The 21,169-nt window shown below is 49.5% G+C and overlaps 1 protein-coding gene across 1 annotated transcript in view; it reads left to right on the top strand.

Moving 5' to 3' along the window:
- The window catches only part of insra (insulin receptor a), a 50,935-nt gene that overhangs the window by 16,511 nt on the left and 13,255 nt on the right, over nt 1-21,169 (top strand). The window contains exons 3-9 of the mRNA XM_030363849.1: nt 8,233-8,566; nt 11,808-11,947; nt 13,588-13,732; nt 14,189-14,403; nt 15,185-15,311; nt 15,901-16,139; nt 20,046-20,213. Coding sequence (XP_030219709.1) covers nt 8,233-8,566; nt 11,808-11,947; nt 13,588-13,732; nt 14,189-14,403; nt 15,185-15,311; nt 15,901-16,139; nt 20,046-20,213 — 1,368 coding nt within the window. The remainder of the gene's footprint in view (nt 1-8,232; nt 8,567-11,807; nt 11,948-13,587; nt 13,733-14,188; nt 14,404-15,184; nt 15,312-15,900; nt 16,140-20,045; nt 20,214-21,169) is intronic.

The following is a 21,169-nucleotide window of genomic DNA, read 5'->3' as shown; positions in this document are numbered from 1 at the left end:
AGCAGCAAGGGCACTTGCCACTCCAACTGTGTGCGTGCGTGCGTGCGCGTGTGTGTGTGTGTGTGTTCACCTCAACGATGACCTCTGCCGTGTGTCCCCCTGTGACACACACACACACACACACACACACACGGACACACGGACACACGGACACGGACACACGCGGACACACACACACACACTCGGACACACATACTCGGACACCGACTGGTGGCTGGCGCCAATTCCATCTTCGGCAGCGAACAATGGCTGTCATAGGAGTTTGTCAAAGGTCTTCCTGATTGCTTCCCGTCATTGTGGAGTTGCTTCCTCCCAGATGTTATGAATGAACGTGTTTCTGTGTGTGTGTGTGTGTGTGTGTGTGTGTGTGTGCGCGCGAATGCGCCGCGAAGCCGCTACGCTAACGGAGCCGACACTTTTACGAGACCAAAATACTGTCGGGTCGCCCCCCGGGGGGTCAGCGGGGCATCAAACAGGACAACTTGAGTCGCCAGCAAAATAATCCCCCCTTCCCTGGGAGGCTGAGGATGTTGTCGACACACCGTATTGTTTTGGGAAGGAAGAGCCCCGTGTCGTTGAATAATAAATAATAAATAATAAAGAAGGAGAAGGCCAAGGGCTGTGGCGGGGTCCGAGGTTGACCAGAGGCGTGAGGTGATGGGGTGGCGGCAGGGGGGGAGGAGGTTTGAAAGGTTCGTCATCCCAAGGAAATGGCATTAGGGCTTGCTATTTTAAAGGTGTGTGTGTGTGTGTGTGTGTGTGTGTGTGTGTGTGTGTGTGTGTGTGTGTGTGTGTGTGTGTGTGTGTGTGTGTGTGTGTGTGTGTGTGTGTGTGTGTGTGTGTGTGTGTGTCCCCTTCTCGGTGCCGTCTCACTGCCGTGGTGCCGGTGAGGGGGTGTCGGGGAGAGTGTGGTCCTTCTCACTCCAACGGTCGCCTCCTAAAACATGACCCGTGTTTAGAAGCCAGGCCTGGCCTTTCCCCCCCTCTGCATGCTTATGATTCATTCTCCCTCGTTCTATTTCAGGCCATGACAACACATCCACACGCACGCACGCACACGCGGACGCACACTCTTTTATTTAGAAACATTTTGTCCTTAATGGTTGAAAACAAGAAAAACCCCAAGGAGTTAAAGAGGAAGCGACGGCAGCGGTGGAGCGGGTTGTCTCTGAGGTCCACTCGGACGGCCCGAGTGAAGTGGTGCGGGGACGAGCTCAGTTCAACGTTAATACCCAGTGCGACTTATTGTTCCAGTTTGCCAGCCTCAGTTTTGATGGACGGCTGTCAGACGCGGTTGAGACCGGCTGCATCTACCAACACCAATGTATGCCAATGTTTACAGTTCAACACACACACACACACACACACACACACACACACACACACACACACACACACACACACACACACACACACACACACACACACACACGAGAACACCGTCTCCACTGAACTGAGTTAACGGCTGTGGGCCCGTCGTAGCGCCCCAGCCTGGTCTGTGAGCTCTCGTAGTGTTCACTGCCAGAAGCCTTTCCCCTGGAATCTCAGATATTTGAGGCATTTGTTAAAGCTGGACAGACGGGCGTTTCTTTACAGCCTTGCGCGCTCTACACAGGCGCTCTATTTACAAGGGCTTATCGCCGCCCGCGGGGGCCTCAGCGCTGGATGTGTTTTAACTGTGGGCCTCCCATTTCAACCGCACGCTTTTTTTTAAGAAGAGGAAACATTTGTGTTTGTCCGTTATTTTTTTCTTTAAGTAGTTTGTTTTTCGTTGGCTTGAAAGAAACCAGTAAAAATACGCACACATAGCGTTGTTTTTCACAGTGATTTAGCCCAGTGATTACGTTATGTCGATTCACAAAGAGTCTCAAGAGGTCATCTGAACCAGCACTGAACCCAGCAGAGCTAAAGCCAATGAATCTCCTTATTTGATTAAACCTTTCATGATCTAATATTATTTCTTAAATGAATCAATACTTTTTTCTAGTGAGTTTCCCCCCCTATTTTTTTCATTGCAGCTTTATCCAGCAAAGCATTTATACACTTATAATCACTCATTAACAGGCACCCAAATCGATAACAACAAAAAAAATAATAATAATTTGCGCAAATTGTTTTCATTTTTTTGGGTTATCATCCAAATCCGGCCCGAGTTAAACGACCGCATCTGTTCTCGGAGCAAACAGGGAAAGGATATGAGCAATCAAGGCCGGGTGCCGCGTGCGTCACCTGCTCGTCCCGGAGACGGCGTGGCTAAAGCGGGGCGTCAAAGGGCCCCGCTTTAGCCAGGCCCTAATTCCACTCACCGGGGCCGGCTGGATGAGCGGGCGGGGGCAGCTCTGCATGTTGTTTGTCTGTTTTCGTTCTATTAATGGAGGCCCGACGGCTAATGAAATTGTTTACAGTTCCTGTTGCCACGCCAGCCGCCTCAGTTGAGGCCCAGCTTCAGTTGAGTCATCGCGTCTGCGGGTAGCGGGAGGGCGACGACAATAACTCAATAACTCGACGTCGTGATAATGACGGCGGGACGGATGAGATGCAGCCGGATATTGAAAGCCAATTCGGTGTTCGCTCGGAAAAACACATATTCAACCGTGAATTGACTCAATTTACCGCCGCCTTGATTGAACGCAGCCGCAGTACTGTGTCTCTGAGTACCTTTAACCAGCAGGTAACTATTCAGTGGGCCTGTCCAGCTCCATCGTTGGATGATGATGGCATTATCACTGCCAGGGTTGAGCGTTTGATTCCCGCAGGGGCCACCTATGCTAAGAATGTATGAACAATTTATTGTCTACCAAGTGGAATATTATCTATATCTATTTATTAGCACAAAATTGCATAGATAGTGGGATTTAGTTTAAACTCATAAGCCATAGCATGTTTTCCTCCGTGAACAATATGTATGTGAGTCACCAGGTCTTTGATTTCAAAGCTGCATTGAGCAATAGATCATCCCTTTAATATCTATTTAAAACAAAATGTAATTTAATCTTTCAGCTTCCTTCCCCATTTAATCCATATCATTCACCAAGGAAGTCAAGCCAAGTTACTTACTTCTTTATGGATAGGGCGCTAGAGGTCCGAGAACGCTTCTGTCAACACTTTAGTTGAGGTCACAGCAACCATCTTCAGAATGGCTAACCGAATTGTCATTGGTTAGTTTTGGATATTCAAACATTATTCGATTAATCTGGTAGCACTTTGAGCGCTGCCGACCAGTGTGAGGATAACACAGCCTTACCCCGCCTGACCATCTGGGTTTTAATTATTAACGTATTTAGAAGCTATTGCCGTGTTCAAAAGAGTCCAAAAGACACCAAAAAGCTCTATCTACTAATAATAATGTGTCTGTTATTTAGTAAACATGAATAGAACAGGGAGCCATGTTTTCACTTTATCCGTCACCCACAACAGTTCCTGTGTGATTTTATCACCGATCTATTTATTCAAAACACTGCACAATGTTTGAACCTCCTATTTGCTTTGTGATGATTGGAATATTCCTACTCCCATCATTTGGAAACCATGTGTGTATTCGGAAACTTCATTGAAGCTCTGCCATAACCAAGTCAAACTCAGAATGATGTCAAACTCGGACATCATCTGACGTGATGTTGCTTTGCATTTTATTTGTATAACCAATTGAACTACTTTAGAAAACAAGTTGATAGAAACTTGAATTCTACAGCAGTGTTCTCTGCCTGCTACATTTGCAGCCAGTGAAAGATACACACTATGAATTTACTTTTTCTTTCTTTTTTTCTTCAACTGATATTTTCGGATATTCGTTTGGAAACCTAACCAATATCCAAACCATGAAGTGATGTATTGGGGCCAGCCCTAGTCTGTACTATTCAGGCTTCTGGTTCACAATGGCAGTGTTATGGCTTTGCCGTTTGATGCTATAAGACACACGGGACATGTATGCTTTATATTTGACTAATTGAAGTGCCACGCAAAATCCTTTCACTGTGTTGCATCCTGTTTCACATCCTGTTATTTCATAAGAATGCGATTGTGCTACGGTTTGATACTAAACAGAATCTTACAAGTGCCCACCCCGTTGGAAATGAGTAGAAATGTACGATTCTATGTCAATGTGACAAATCCCTTTATCACTTTATGATGGCCAGGATTGCTAAGCTGAAGCACTTGGCGTTGTCCTTCTACTCAGGGTCCCCGTGCTAATTTCATTTTTCAATCCACCACATGCGACCCATGTCATGGGCTGGGAATGTAAATTGGCAATTGACAGAGCTCCATCGCCGATCCCTTTGGACATCCCTGCCAGGGCTCCGATGTAAGCGTAACCCCTGCCGTACAGCCGACCACTTACACAAACACTGGGCCGCCGCAGTCGCTTCAACAAGACTTTTCACTCTCAAGTATTGCTTACTCTCTTCTTTCCACTTGCACATGGGATTGTGTGTACACTTGGGTGCTTGGATTCACAGAAAGACACTGTGGGGGGGGGTTGGGAGGTGGGGTGGTGTTGCCGACTCCTGTACCCTGGGCTCATTCTTGGGCCTTGTGGTGGAGGAGGACACTCCACCTCATCGCTGGATGCCCGTTCGCTCGATGGTGGTGCAAATGTGTTTAGTTACCTCCCCTTCCTAGTTGGCACTGTCCGGACAGTGTGCATTCATGCTACTCACTCAGGGGCCTGCTGTAGGGATGGATTGTTGTTGTTGGGATTGTGTGTGTGTGTGTGTGTGTGTGTGTGTGTGTGTGTGTGTGTGTGTGTGTGTGTGTGTGTGTGTGTGTGTGTGTGTGTGTGTGTGTGTGTGTGTGTGTGTGTGTGTGTGTGTGTGTGTGAGACGAGAGGTGGGTGGGGGTCGAGGTCTCGCTCATTGTGCGCTTCTGTCCGAGTGAAACTGCTGCTAATGAGATAAAGGAGCGGGCATTCCTGTCGCATTGTTCGGCGGGCCGTCTTGTGGTCCCGCTGCACAGGCTGCGTGACGAGGGATCTGACAGGCCGTTGCCACGGTGCCAGCGGATTCCATGAAGAATAAAAGGAAAAAAAAAAATTATATCTAACTTTTGTTTTTGATCTGGTCGGCTTTGACCCAGGGTGCAGCCAAGTGTCAGACGTTTTCGACCAGCAACTCATTCACTGGCTGGCTCAGTGTAGGAGGCGGGAATGTGTCCGTCTGTGTGTGATTCTGTAATAACACAGAGATTTACATATTGTGAAGGAGGGACGTTTAGGCGGGCTTGTGGGGGCCTGACGAGGAAAGGTGCTCAGGGGGCTAAGCTTGAAACTGTCCCCGACAGGGGAACAAAACACCAGTAGAGCACGGCCAATCATGTTGTTATCGTTATTAGGTTATAATTATTATATTATTGGTTTCTTTGAAGAAGCCTCAAGAGAGTCACCTACTGAAGATAAAGATGGTATTTTTGGGGCATTGCTATTTTCTTTAAGCGCTGTGTGTACCAAGCAAGTGGGCCAGACAAAGTAAGTGTTGGCCACAACGGGCGCGCACTGTATGTGTGTGGATATAGAAGGCACACAAGGGGTTAAAGCCGCGGCTGCTTTTCCTTGGAGATGGGAGAGGCTGTTTGAATGGCTAGCTGCAACGGCTAGCCAACACATTGGTTAAGGCTGAGGGTGGATCTGCGGTGGGAACTGTGCTCCGGCATGGACTACCACCAGCCACGGATCAGGCATGAGTGAACGAGGGCAGCCAGCAAGGCTACGTGTGTGCTAGGGAGGGCGGGCGAGGGGGAGGGAGAGCGAAAGAGAGGGAGAGAGAGAGAGGGAGAGATATGTGTGCGGAAGCGTGTTGGAGCAGGAGCTGACATGGAAAAGGAAAGTGCCTGTACGCCGGGACGGCCGTGTGGAGAGCAGGAGAAGTTTGGCGCGTCCCCCGTCCCTCTTGTGTATTGTTTGATTTCATTCATTCAATTCTTTCCGGTTCGTTTCCCCTCTCTGCCATGCCGCGTGGCCGGAGGTCGCCGAGACCGTGCCCCCGCGGCGAACCGACGTTCGTTATATCATTTGTTTTTCCCAGAATTCGAGGCCCCCTCCCCCTCTTGCCCCCACCCCCCCACACACACACATACACACCCGCTTCCCCCCCCCCCCCCCCCCCCCCCTGCTCTCTCCCCTCAGACAGCCATGCTCACATTACCGAACACACACACACACACACACACACACACACACACACACACACACACACACACACACACACACACACACACACACACACACACACACACACACACACACACACACACACACAGCCACAGCGTTTTAGGTCAGGCGTTTGAAAGGCTTACCTAAGTCGAATGCATCAGGGCCGCGGGCCGTGTGGTTTTGTTCCGTTAGGGGCAGAGCGGGTGTCACATGACTCTGTGACAGTGTTCGGACACTAGAGTCGGCCGCCCGCCGACGACTCTTTCCTCGGTTCTTTGCCTTGCACTAACAAAAGGAGCGGCACCAACATTTTAACATAATCAAAATAAAGGCCCAGCTATTTTGATGTTTGCACTGGAAGCATTCCATCGATGCGTCTTCTGTCTCTAGTATCGCAGTTGGATGATAGATCGTGTTGGTGACATGGCGCAGCAAATGTAAAGTTTATCTTAAGTATTTGATGCACACGCCTTCACAGTGCTGCATTAAAGGAATGTAAATGTCAGTATACTAACTAGCCACGCCAACACAGCGATACTAATGCTTCCTTTTAGCGCACCTCAAGGGTGGGGTGAAGGTTAATCCCCCGACGATCGCGAAGACCCCTACAACTCGACACAACAAACACACGCACGCACATAGTGACCTCCCCTTAACCTGAGCCCCTGGGTTGTCCCACCTATGTTGGGTCGACGCTAATCTGGGCTGGAGAGCTAATCCGGTTGGACAGGTCAGTCTGCAGTATTTACCTCTCAGAACGCTTTAGCCACACACACACACACACACACACACACACACACACACACACACACACACACACACACACACACACACACACACACACACACACACACACACACACACACACACACACACACACACACACAGAAATACACGTGCACGCAAATAACACGACGTCCTTGGCCCACAGAACAACAACAACAAAAATCCCTGCGACGCATTTACAGACTGACAGGAACCCACACTCGTACACACAAACAAACACACACATACCTGCTGATCCACAACTACCAGGGTTACGTAAGTGCAGTATAGAGGGACACCCGTTACTTTGGAAAAGAGCGCACCTTGGCTCATACTCAGCCAATAGCTTCTGTGACTGTCTTTGTGATTTGGTGTGTGTGTGTGTGTGTTTCTGGCGCAGTTAGTTTTTCCCTGCTCTTTTGTGGCTTGTGCAAGTCTTGGGTAACATTGCTAGAGAGAGACTGGCCTATGGGTTGCATTGTATTCAGCCTCACATGAACGCAGCCTGCAGGATAAAGGTCAGGCCTAGTAGCCCGTGACGTATGACGCTTGTAGAAAAGCCTCAAAGTTCAAAATGAGTAGAACAAAGCTTATGCAACATGGTTGTTTACTCGATTGGCATTTGAAAAGCAATATTCCAATTTTGACTGCATATTTGAGGTTATTCAATAACCTAATATTGACTGGATTGTTTGTGACTTTAAACCAGAAACGAAATCAAATTCTGATACTTTTGCACGTCATATTGTGAACTTCTCTTGTCGGATCTCCCAAGTCAGAAACATGATTAAATTGCTATTAGAAAACGAAAATGCAACCACAGAATGTCATTCTTGGGGATAAAGTACAAGTAAAGGCGAGATGGTGTATTTCTTTCCTTCTTTTCTCTCTGATGCGTCTACTTGTGGAGGAGTATCTGCCTCTTGTCGACGTTCTGTCCCCGCTGATATTTATTTGTTTGTTAGCCAACAACAGATGGAAGTCTGCTCTGCTGGCCTGAAGCCATCGCCATGGAGTCAACGCTGGGGGCTGGGGCTGAGGCTAGGGGGGGGGGGGGGTTTAAGACCACCTTGTCTCGGTGTCTCGGAGAGCCCTGTGCGGTCAACTTGAACTCTGATATTGCTGCTTTTGTACGACTCCTTTTGTCTCCCTTCCTTATTTACACTCTGCAACTCACCCGTGTTCAGCAACGGCCCATGTTTTCCTCATGCCAAGCCTCGATATCTCCTTTCACGACGTGCGATTGCAACTGGCTCTCACTAACCAGCTCCCCCCCCCCCCCCCCCCCCTCTGTCTCTCTCTCCCCCCCTCCCCTCCTGCAGTGTGCCCGGTCCACTGTAAGCACCGTGCCTGCGCCCGCAACGACCAGTGCTGCCACGAGCAGTGCCTGGGGGGCTGCGTGCGGGGCGACTCGGCCAGCCACTGCGTGGCCTGCCGCCACCTCCAGCACGGGGACACCTGCGTGAAGCACTGCCCCGCCGACCACTTCACCTTCAAGGGCTGGCGCTGCGTCTCGCAGGCCTTCTGCCAGGAGCTCCACAGCCGCTGCAGGGAGCAGCGCAAGAGCAAGAGCCCCGACTGCCACGAGTACGTGCTCCACAACGGGGCCTGCATCCCCGAGTGTCCCTCCGGCTACACCACCGTCAACGCTTCCTCGTAAGTGTGGGGGCGGGGGGTGTCTGTCTGTGTTTTATTTTTATTTTTTATTTTTTGGACTAATAAGGATTGGGATTATTAAGGATAGTTTTCTAGCTTTTAAGGAACTTATTTTTGTTGCTTTTATTTTGTCCTTGCTTGTCCATGCGACGTTGTCTGCCTGCATTTTGGGGACAACGTAACTCATGACCTTAAACTGAAAGACCCCAGTAGCCATGGAACAGACCTCACAGCTAAAGAGTTTATGCACGCACGCACGCACGCACACATGAACATACAGAGAGGCATCTGGCGATGCCACAATTTACTGAGATTGCAGGGAGCTGGTTGAAATGTAAAATATGGAACTCTTATTGAAATCCAATCTGAATTAATCACACACACTCCGCGCTGTGCACACAGGGCGTACGGAGACCATTACCGCTTCATACTTGAGCGTAATACTTTGGGCCAAAACAGCGGCCACAAAAGTGCATTTATGAAATTAAATGGGGGGGACTTTATCTAGCTCTGGATGTGCAATGTGTATTCTCATTAAGAAGGCTTTTAGTGAATTGATGTGAAATTTGTTTTCATACTGATCAGAGATTGCGAGCGCTTATTCATTAAGGTATGAGTGTGAGTGTTTACAGCTCCCTTTCGTCTTAAGCTTCACCCGTTAGCCGTGTGTGTGTGTGTGTTTTGTCTGTGTGTGTGTGTGTGTGTGTGTGTGTGTTTTGGCTGTGTGTGTGTATTTCGGCAGTGTGTGTCGGTGTGTGTGTTTTGGCTGTGTGTGTGTATTTCGGCAGTGTGTGTCGGTGTGTGTATTTCGGCAGTGTGTGTGTATTTCGGCAGTGCGTGTGTCGGTGTGTTTTGACACACAGAATCCCAGTGTTGGGTGTGTGCGGGCGAATGTGTGCATGTGTGTCGCTGTGTGCAGAATGTGAGGTCAAGGCGTTGCGGCGGGGTAAGCTGCTGGCACAGCCTCGGTGACTCCGCCTTTGACTCCGCCCTCGTCCTCCCCCACCGCCCCCCCTCCCCCCCTGCGTCGCGTCTCACGTCCGGGGCGTGATAGCAGGTTGGCCTGCGTCCCTGCCGCCAGCGCTCTGGGCTGTGCCCCGTCTGCCCGGAGCGGGCGCCAAAGGGGGGGGCGGGGGGAAACGCCGGAAGGCGTTTTTGAAGTGGCGTTCGCTCGTTTATCTCTTTCGGTCTCCCGTGTCGGATGTCTGGAATCGTGGAACGCCGCCGTCCCCTCAACAATGGAGGCGAGGTGTGCTTAACCTGTCGGTCGAGTTGTGCATCCTGTTTATATTTAGTAGTTGTTACATTTCTGAGCTGTTTGGTTTGGCGCAAGAGTACACACACTGTGCGAGCACGTATAGCCGGAGGGGGGGGGGGTGGGGGGGTGTGTGGGTGTGGGTGTGGTATCAGAGGGTCAGGGCTCTGGTGGACAGTAACTGGTGTCCTACGGTGGATGTGGATCGGACGGCTGCCAGCTGCTTACGAACCCCGTCGCCGATGTCCACAGCATCGGCCAAATCTGGCCTGTATTGCGGTTCAGGGCTGGCGTGGACGTGACCCGGGCCGGACCTGTGGGTGTCCCCATCCGCACCCGAGGGGCCCCTGCCGCCCGCGTGGTCTGACAGAGGCTGTCTCTTCCCGACGACGGGAGACGCTGATCTGTGCGTGTGCCTGCGTGGCCGCGTTGTGTGTTTGTATGTGTGCACTGGGCATCTTAATGATCTGCCAAAAACAAAAAGTCGGTCATGCGGTTTTCCAGCAGTGACACCTTGCATCACGTGTTGCATCACCCCCTCACACCCCACCCTGACACACACACCCAACACACCTCCTGATGTGGGTGCGGTGCCTGGCATCGGCTCAACGACATCCTTTTGTCTCTACTACTTACTACTGTTGACTTGCGTCCCTCCATTGTGGATTCTGTACACACCACCATGGTTTACACAAAGCCAAACAGGAACAACGTGAGGCGGGTTCATTGACAGCTGCTTAGGCTTCCCCTTTTTGACCAACGCTTTCACAATTGTCGTCTCTGGCATATGTAGCTGGTGTGTAAGAGAGCCGGGTAGAGATACCGAAGGTGACAAGACAGATCGTGACCAGCCGTGACGGGGGCTCGAGAAACAAACGGCTGAATTGTCTGTAGGAAGGGAGGCGTGTGATCAAGTCCAAGTCATTGTTGTTTGTTTCGAGAGACGTGTCAAACCCCCCCCACCCCCAACAGTATCGGTGCCGCGGTAACAGTTAGGGTTTGTACCAACGGGCTGGAGAGCTGTACCCCTTCATGTGGTGGTCTGGTGTCGTGGTTAGTCGCGAGGAACGTTTGGCGGCTGCGTCAGCCTGCGCTGCTTTCTCGAGCACAAGGTGCACCGCAGCGTCACACTGCACACACGGCGGGGACGCACCGTGCCCCTATTTACATTCGGCAAGGTGTAAAAGATGTAAAACCAGCCGGCGAAAGTCAAATAAATGATACCACTGTTAAGTCACAAGGAGGAAGGGGATGGTGTTACAGACGTCGAGGAAGAATGTCACCTTCATGAAGCCCTGTGCCCGTTTTTAAAGCACATGCATGAATCGCCGCAAACAGCACTCAGCCAAGAGGCTGGCTTGGGCAGGTTACCAGAAGCAAGGGCTTTCTCACCTCGAGAACTATCCAGCGTAAAAAGATGGCTCTGACACATGTGAAACCGGGCACAACGGCCCCGGGCGAGCCAACCATCGCTGTCTGAGCCGCGCGCTAATCCACTCATATTGAAACCAGCCCCAGAAAAATCCCCAGTCTGAGTTTCGTGATGCGTGCTGCGATGTTGCTGTGACCTGCCGCAGGGTTCTGACACTGGTTCCAGGAGACGGGGTGGTGGAGTGGGTTGTTGCGACCTTCTGGGAATCTGAACGCAGTTATCTGGTTATGGGATGGTGGGCATATGCAACCCACCTACAGAGATATCTATCTACGTGACCCTACGCAACGAGAGAATTATTCAGCTTTATCATGTTTTGTTCATGTTTTGTGTTCTCTCTCTTCTCTATTTCTTTCACTCACTCCCTCTCTTCTCTCTCTCCTTCTGTCTCTCACTCCCTCTCTCTCTCACTATCAATTCTCTCTCTGACCATCAATTCTCATTCTCTCACTCACTATCAATTCTTTCTCTCTCCCTCTCTCTCCCTCCTTCTCTTTCACTATCAATTCTCTCTCGCTCTCTCTCTCTCTCTCCCCCTCCCTCCTTCCCTTTAGGCTGCACTGTATCCCGTGCGCGGGGCCATGTCCCAAGGTGTGCATGGGTTTGAAGACGGTCGAGTCGGTGACGGCGGCGCAGGCCCTGAGAGGCTGCACGGTGCTCAACGGGAGCCTGGTCATCAACCTGCGTGGTGGGAGTGAGTATCCATGATCCCCCCCCTTCCACCAGTATAGAGCAGAGGTCTTCAACAGGGGGGTCCGCGGAGGTACTGCAGGGGGGTAGCGAAAGTTTTAATTGATCAGACATTTTCTTTGTATTCCCCCCGCAATATTTTCCACAAATTGAAATGTCTTTGAACACACATTAACATGAATCCAACACACTAGCCACGATTACATTGACACTTTTGATACGATTTCTAATCGGAATAGATCTATTCCTATCATGCGATCCGAAATGTACTATAGATAGGCTATGGCATTTACGAAAGTGGTAAGCGTGCGTCTGTATGTCTCTCGCGCACACCTGACACATCAGGACTGGCTGCGACATTTTTATGTATTTGATTTTAATGAAAGCCCAGCAGGAGAGAGCTTTTCTCTGCCTGCTCCTTCAATTAAGAAGGACAGCACAGCGACGTCAGTTTCTCGTCCCGTCTTTATATCTACCCCCTCCTACTCTCCTCCGCCGCAAACAATACAAATTTGGATAAGAGTGCGCAGCCAAGACTGTTGGGAGAGAAAAGTGCTGTTATGTTAGGGATAATGTACAGAACACTGGTCATTATTGGGAAAATAAGCGATCAGCAGTGAAATAGTCCGCCGTTGACGTTGCTTAGCAACCGGACACGCTGGGGTTGATAAGTTACCGGACTACTCCCGGAGTGGTGGGAAAGACACTAACAAACATCACTTATTTTCGGGTCCTCATTTATTTAAAATATCCATTTGAATAGCTTTTATGCAAGTTTACATGCAATTGACAGACATTGTTGATCTTGGCAGGTATCAGTTTATCATGTTATGTTATGTTTATGAATGGCAGTGGCACTCACTTTGCACATGTTAAAATGAAAACATGAATACATGAACCTGTGTATTTTAATATCTTTGTATTGAATGCAAAATAACAAGGTACAGGTATAAATGGCACTATAGGACCAGTTTAATATAAAACACAATTCTTTACAGTATATAAGTAGGGGGTCCCCGCTCCATCTCTCCATCAGTTTGGGGGTCCTTGGCCTGGAAAACGTTGAAGACCCCTGGAGCATCACAAAATGCTGGAACTAATCATACATTTGTATGTGTATATACATATATATGGAGCTGCTTAAATTAGTCATGTTTAAACTTTCTTCTTTTACTTACTATTTCTATTTGATATGCTTTCTGGTAGGGATCGCCTGATATGGATTTTTTTAGGGCTGATTCCAATGCCGATTCTTTTTTCCATCGGTCTTAGCCGATGACTGATACGTGCGGCCGATTTTCTTGAGACAATATTTGGAGCCGAAAACTGCTTTTGCTCCCTCAATTCATAAAAAAATCATAAAAATGACAATGATGATCATAAATGTTTCAAGTCTCAATAGAAAAATGAACTTTTATTGAACTGTCAGTCTGTAAATCATGCCGGAAAAAAATATAATTAAAAAACCGGCGAGGCACGAAAAATACGCAATTATCGGCCGGACGATATATCGGTCGATCACTAATTTCTGGTACGCTCTGTTATGAGCTATTTGGCAGTACTCTGTGCCATGAGTGTCCCACCGCCTTGGAGCTGGGCTTCTCTTTAAGGTCGTGTCTAACCCCTGCCCCCCCCCTCCTCCAGACAACATAGCGGCGGAGCTGGAGGCTAACCTGGGCCAGCTGGAGGAGATCACGGGCTACCTGACGGTGCGTCGCTCCTACGCTCTGGTCTCGCTGTCCTTCTTCCGCAAGCTCCGCGTCATCCACGGGGAGGAGCAGGAAGTCGGGTAACTATTTCATCTCTGGACGGTTCTTTTTACCCTTTTTTCTTTCCCTCTCTCTCCCTGAGCGCTTTGCATTGCCACCGCCTCGACATCTTGTCCTGTAATTATGAGTTAAAAGCAGAATGACTGACCTTTAAATAAAAAAAGAAAAAGGCTGTTTTCTTTTTGTACGGTTGCTGCTGCTTTTGACTTGTGCTTCTTTTTTTGTAAATCATATCTGAGGGTTTCATTTGGCCTGTGTTTAACATGCCGGCGCGTTAAACACGGCCCTTACCGAACACAGAAGCTCCTGGGTTGATTTACCGAAAGTCCTTCCGATGTGTACTCGTGGTGTAAAACGATCACCGTGTCCACCCACAACACACACTGCATGCTAGCGCCACTAGCCCTAAAAAGATATGACCTTTTCAACCGTGTGTGTGTGTGTGTGTGTGTGTGTGTCCCCCTCAATCTCCCCAGGAACTACTCCTTCTACGCCCTGGACAACCAGAACCTCAGGCAGCTGTGGGACTGGTCCAAGCACAAGCTGACCATCCGCCACGGCCGCATGTTCTTCCACTATAACTCCAAGCTGTGCATGGCGGAGATACGCAAGATGGAGGAAGTCACAGGCACCAAGAACCGGCAGGTCAAGAACGACATCGCCTCCAAGAACAACGGAGACCAAGCCTCATGTAAGGTTCCCCCCGGCCCCTGGGAACACATCTGCATCTGATACACTCCTTTCGTTCAAAAGTCAGCTTAAATCCCATCTCTTCAGGACCACCTACAAAATCGGACTATTCAGCCTATACCATCTTCCACCCTCTCTCTCTCTCTCTCTCTCTCTCTCTTGATGTGTTGTCTACTGTTGTGGTGTTGTTTATTTTCCTTTTGTTTGAGTGTCTGTACTCTTTGTAGGCATTCCTTTTTGATAAACGTCTTTGAGTACCATAAAAAGCGCTGTAAACAAAACATATATTAGTATTATCTCCTCTCAAACTCAACCGTCAAGGGACAACGTATTAATACAACTGCAATACAGCATCATAATACAGCTGGTGTAAGCAACATTTATTCAATCCAGGTAGTGTTGTGGTTCTGGTGTGTCACAGCTTAAAGGTTCTCGGTTTGAATCCCTTTGATGACAGTCTACCTACCAATCACTCTCGAGCAAGACGCCATAAATTACATGCGTCTAAAAGAAAAGCACTGCCAGTCATGACTCCTGAAAAATACAAATTACATTCATTATTTATTCAATACTCAATTTTTTCTTCTGGTAGCAACTAGCGAATCAAAGCCATACAATATAACCTTCCTCCAAACCACTGCCTGTTCTTAACTTTGGTGTGTGTGTGTGTGTGTGTGTGTGTGTGTGTGTGTGTGTGTGTGTGTGTGTGTGTGTGTGTGTGTGTGTGTGTGTGTGTGTGTGTGTGTGCGTGCACGTGTTTTTGTACGTATGTGCAACTACAGGTGAGAACCAGGTGTTGAACATCACGCAGATCCGGACCCTGAGCGATAAGATCATCATCAAGTGGGGGCCCTTCTGGCCCCCAGACTTCCGAGATCTGCTGGGCTTCATGGTGCTCTACAAGGAAGCGTAAGACATCCCTCCTCCTCCTCCTCCTCCCCCTCCTCCCACCCTACTGGGCCAACAACCCCCCCCCGCCCCCCTCTAGGTAGTCTCCCACCCTTTCCCTCCTTTCCTCCTATTTTTCCTCTTTAAGTTTCATTTATTCATGAATTTTTTTTAGAATAATTCATAATTCGTCTGAATGAATAATTAAAAAACAAGATTGTCTACCTGTCCATATGACGGATGGACCTTCCACCCACGGCAAGAATGAAAAACTTGCGTAAAAAGTAGATGACAACACCAGACACATCGAGGTGGTTAATTGGTCAGATCGTTATAATTATGTAGCGGTTGATGTATCTCGTTGTATTCCTGTTGTGTTGGTGAGGTCTGTAACACTGGTACCCCCCAAGGCAGTGCTCTACATGTGATCAAATGTGGAAGGAAAGTCGTTTTTTATCGTTGTTGTCGTGCCCGACCGATATATCGACGGGCCGATATTAGGCATTTTCCAAACTATCGGTATCGGCCGATTAATTAATGTTCATCGGTCGGGCTCTACACCACACCCGACCCCTTTGTAACCACCGCCCCTCCCTACTTCACCCGCCAGGCCCTTCATGAACGTGACGGAGTTCGACGGGCAGGACGCGTGCGGCTCCAACAGCTGGGTGATCGCCGACGTGGACCCCCCGCCGAGGGACAAGGAGAACGAGCCGGGCCACCTCATCATGCCGCTGAAGCCCTGGACGCAGTACGCCATCATGGTGAAGACCCAGCTGTCGGCCTACGACGATCACCAGGCCCAGGGCGCCAAGAGCGAGATCATCTACGTGCGCACCAACGCCACCAGTGAGTGACGCCGTTTCCCCCCCGTCGGTCTCCAGGGTTACGGGGGGGGGGGGGGTTCGTCGGGGGGCGGAAATTCGATGGCCTGAAATTAAGTGAGAAATCGTGCAGCCATCATCAAGGCACTACCGTTTTTAGGGTCAACCTACGCACACACACACCAACCCATTTGCACACACACACTCAACGGCCGACGCGTCCAAGTCTGTTTCAACCTGCTAAATCCTCGAGTTTGTGTTTATAAAGAGGTGTCGGATCATGAAATATATATATGAGCAAACAGGATTCTCCTCGGTGCTTTGGTGCTGCTATTCATCCATGAATGAGGAGCTCTGTGTTTGCTTGACGGTCTGGGGGCAGCGAGGAAGCCTCGGTCCCGGGGCTAGAGGGATCACAGCAGATGGCAGGAGTCGGCCCTCTGGCGCCGCACTGCCAACCTAGAAGGAGCTGCCACGCTTCAGAGTCGACCCGCGGCCCTCGCCCGCAGCCATCATAAATGTCTTCCTCGGTGACTAATTGGGCTCAGCTCCCTGTTTCGCTCACTGTGTGTGTGTGTGTGTGTGTGCGTGTGTGTGTGTGTGCGGTTCAGGCTTTTTGGTTTGTCAAAGTCATAACTGGAGCTCCCATCTCTTGACTGCCGTCCTTCCAATGGTTCCTTCCGTTTGTCACCCGGATAAAAAACCTTGTGCAACCTTGCATTGTTTCCTCCTCCCGCCATCCACATGTCTGGGCGCCCAACCGCCCGGCCATAACTCTGTCACATGCAAAGGCCACAAGGCTGTCATTAGAGAGGGAGACATCGATGGTGAGGTGTAGTCTGACAATGCGGTCCGATCAGTGTGTCTGAGTGGGGGCGTCACGCAGCGACATAATCATCACCGTGCACCACGGACGCGTGCGTCTCTTTGGTTCTCTCGTTAAGGCTCGTTGCACCGCACGTGTTGACAGACGCACAAATACACACCTCCCACAACCATCGCACACACACTCACAAACCCAGAGTGGGAATAACCCATCGCTGTTTGGACTCTAGTTCTGGGAATGCTTTGATTTCTTTTTTTGAGTCGCCACCGCCCTGACTTTTTGTCTAGAGGGGGGTCGTGGACGGTGACATTTTGTATAGAAAAGAAACATATTCAGATTTTTTTTTTTTTTACATTTGTTGAAAAAAAGAACTCTCACCTGAGCGAGAACTCCAATCAGCTCAAAAAGCTCCAATCGGTTTGGACGGCCAGAGCAGCCAGCCAGCCACCTCAGCGGAACAGACCACCCCGTCACACAGAATCCCAGCACCCCCCCCCCCCCACCATCATTCTGCTGCCAGAGAATTTAATCTCGATCAACTCTCACCTCACCGGCAGCCAGAGGAATTTGGTACATTTAGTTTTGCATATCAACGAAATGGCCATTACCTCTTCTGAGCCGGTGCAAATCCGTCCGCTCTCGTAGTCGTCTCACGTCAGCGCCTTAATGAGATCTCCCTAACGAGCAGGAACAATGCACCTGCCTCCGTTTGGCTCTTCAGCATGGCTAAAAGATCTGCACACCCAAAACTACTGCATTCCATGCGATTACTCAAACTCGTCGTGTAAGCACCTTAAGATTGATCCGTGCACACCGCTTAGTGTGTGTGTGTGTGTGTGTGTGCGTGTGTGCGTGTGTGCGTGCGTGCGTGCGTGCGTGTGCAGTGCACCGACAAAGCAATCAAAGCAGTGCTTGCTCATTATTAAGCTGTTGATTTTGTTTTGTTCTTTTAAACCTAATACCGGCGCAAGCAGCGAGCCATTCTTGGCTTGAGAAGGCTTAACAATGTTATCGTAAGCCATTTAAGGCCTGGTTGTTAAAGGATAACTTCAGGATTTTTCAACATGGATCCTATTTCCCCATCATTTTGGTCAAGTGGCTAATGGTGACCAAAGATTTTTTAACTGGTCCAGTATTGACCAAGCGCATTTATGCCATAGCAATAGCGCCCCCTCAATGTATGTCCAATAAAGTGCTGTTTTTTGCCACAGACCGGCTAAGATACATTTCTAAGTGTCTGACAACACGATTGGAAGGATCACTACAGAGCGGGACGTAAAGCTTTTCCTTTACGTCCCGCTTGAGCCGATCTGTTTGTTATCGTGTCTAACCAAGTCTCGCCCAAGGAGAAGTTTCGCTCTGAATTTTTTTTGCAGTTGTTGCAGGAACAGACGGTCCAAATGTGAGGTGAGATTTCGAGCAAGAAAGGACTGCCGTCCAGATATTGACGTGTTGGACTATAGAAAGCGTGGCTTAGTGGTATCTAAAACATTAGTTTGAAGGTGGGTTGAGAATGTGATGACAAAAGGGACTTTTTCTGCAACAATGACATTTCATAATGTTGTTGCAGAGTATTTATAACAATCTTACCGTCAACCAGCTGAACTGAGCAACTAGACTGAGAGAGTTATCGGAAAATAGGGTCCAGGTTAACAAAGTTTTCCTTTAAGAGTCCCATAGGTGAGAATGGGACTCTTGGTTGTGAATATGCTCTGTCATGAAACAACAGGTCCCGTAGTTGGGGACTGCTCTTAGTGAGGGACTTCTCCCACACCCAACCAGCATGTCGTTGACGCTGCCGAATGTGCAGTGACGGCCTAATAATATTTTAGGTACTGAAAGAACGTGAGTTGAGTATACAAATCAGCAAACTATAGCTGCAGAGCCGCATTCAACCGGTGTTTCTTTTGCAGGTTGGCCCGTGAGCCAGGACACTCATTGACTCGTTCACAGGGGGAGGGGGGAGGAAAGGACTTTGTCTCAGGTGCAGATGGAAGACCTTTGTGTGCCAATGTGTTGTTTTGGATGCGTGGAGGTGGTGGTGGTGGTGGTTGGGCAGCCAACGCTCCTCCGGTCTATTGTCCTGCTTATCACGGCAAATAGCTGAGACTGATTACGCTGGGTTGTACAAACCCACACACGCACACTAACACTCACACGTGAGGTCAACAAGATAAACCACTTTAGCCGTGGCAAGAAGTAGCCGAACAACACACAACACACGACTGGCGTGGTGGTGGCGGCGGCAGTGGTGGGGTGGGTGGTTTAGGTGGTGGCTCCTGCATAGCAATCCAGTGAGTCAGCCAACCGTTGTCAGTTACCCGGATTACGTTGTTTATTTCACTTTGGGAACCACTTCTCATCCGATTGTCTCGAGAAATACCGGCAGTGACTCGGGGACTCCCGACCCGCTGTATCCACTCTGTCAACGGCGTGCGGTTTGCCCGTGTGGCAACCTTCATCACAAAGTTTGCAGTTGTTGTTGTTCTAAGTATGGCTCGCCAGCCGAGAGTTTTGGCAGACTCACCGACAGGCCCATAAAACCGGGCGCGTTTGCTGATGACACAGAATTTTCAATCAATTCGAAACCTTTTGTTTTGGCGACGGAGGTGCACACACACACACACACACACACACACACACACACACACACACACACACACACACACACACACACACACACACACACACACACACACACACACACACACACACACACACACACACACACACACACACACACACGCTGCGCTTGATATTACACACGTTGTCATCTCTTGTTGTCTCCGAGGCAGATTTACGGCTTAATCGGATTGGGTTCGATCGGGGAGCCTCGGAAGCCCCCCCCCCCCCCCCGCAAAATACATTCAGACTTAAAAGAGAAAAACGTCTATCTGTCTTCAGTCAGAGACACCCACGTGGCCCCTGCCTGTGAGTGATCCATTCCTCTTCATATTAACAGAGGATATCCTGTATTAAACGTCTGAGCGTTGCTCCGGCCCCCCGTGTGTATGTAGGATCAACTCTCACTGGATGCAGCACCACACAATGCTAACTTCCTCCCCCTCCGTCTCCGGTGTCTCCTGTCTGTGCCCCTCCCCTCAGAGCCCTCTGTGCCCCTGGACCCCATCTCCTCGTCCAACTCCTCCTTCCAGATCATCCTGAAGTGGCGGCCACCCAACGACGCCAACGGCAACATCACTCACTACCTGGTGTTCTGCCAACGCCAGGCTGAGGCCAGCGAGCTCTACAAGTTTGACTACTGCCAGAAAGGTAGCGTTTCTCTCTCATTGTGTGTGTGTGTGCGTGTGCGTGTGCGTGTGCGCGTGCGTGCGTGCGTGCGCATGTACCATTTGGCTGTGTGTCTGTCAATGTATGCACATGTATCTTTTGTGTGTGTTTGTGTCCATGTGCGCATCTGTCTCTGCCCGTGTGTGTGTGTGTGTGTGTGTGTGTGTGTGTGTGTGTGTGTGTGTGTGTGTGTGTGTGTGTGTGTGTGTGTGTGTGTGTGTGTGTGTGTGTGTGTGTGTGTGTGTGTGTGTGCGCGGGTGTAATAGAGAGAAGTGAAAGAGGGATTGCTGGGGCAGTCATCAGATAGCAGAGGTTCTCTTCCCCTAGCGGGCCACTCAACCGGCTCCATCACTCACCCTTGCGTCCCTTGGGTTGAATATGAATTCAAATTAAATAAATCATCTGTGCGTAGAGGGTTTCAAAGAAACTCCTCCCCTCCAGTACTTTTGTTCTTCCGATGGCACTCTTGCTGCAATCATCATAAATGCAACCATTATTTGTTATGTTTTAGTATTGTTGTTAAGTATAATCGTGGGACTAGATATATTCACCAATCGTCCCTCTGTGTTGCATGGCTATATCCGTACCGTCTATTTTCAGTGAACCAACTATTTGAATTCTATTTAGAGAAAACGACATTGTGCTAGAGGGGCAGAAGGAGTGTCACATTAAAAACAACAACATACACATGCATTTCCTCCAGTTGAAAAAGGCCAAGGAAACATCAGTAAACTTGAACCCCTCCATGTTTATGGCTGGTCTCATTGGGGAGCTTGTATCTCACAGTTCGGTTGAACAGTGTTTTGCTCGAAACAACAACGCACTGCAGTATGGCGTCTATGGATGCAACCATAAACCGTGTATATGCTGCCCTGAAGGGTTCCCTTGGGGCTGGGGAACCAGCGGAGTCCTGACGCATAGATCCATGAACACTGGAG

The sequence above is a fragment of the Gadus morhua genome, chromosome 8 (genome assembly GCF_902167405.1).
Source record: "Gadus morhua chromosome 8, gadMor3.0, whole genome shotgun sequence".
Classification (NCBI taxonomy): Eukaryota; Metazoa; Chordata; class Actinopteri; order Gadiformes; family Gadidae; genus Gadus; species Gadus morhua.
The sequence above is the reverse complement of the archived record's forward strand: the minus strand, read 5'-3'. Positions and strand labels throughout refer to the sequence as shown.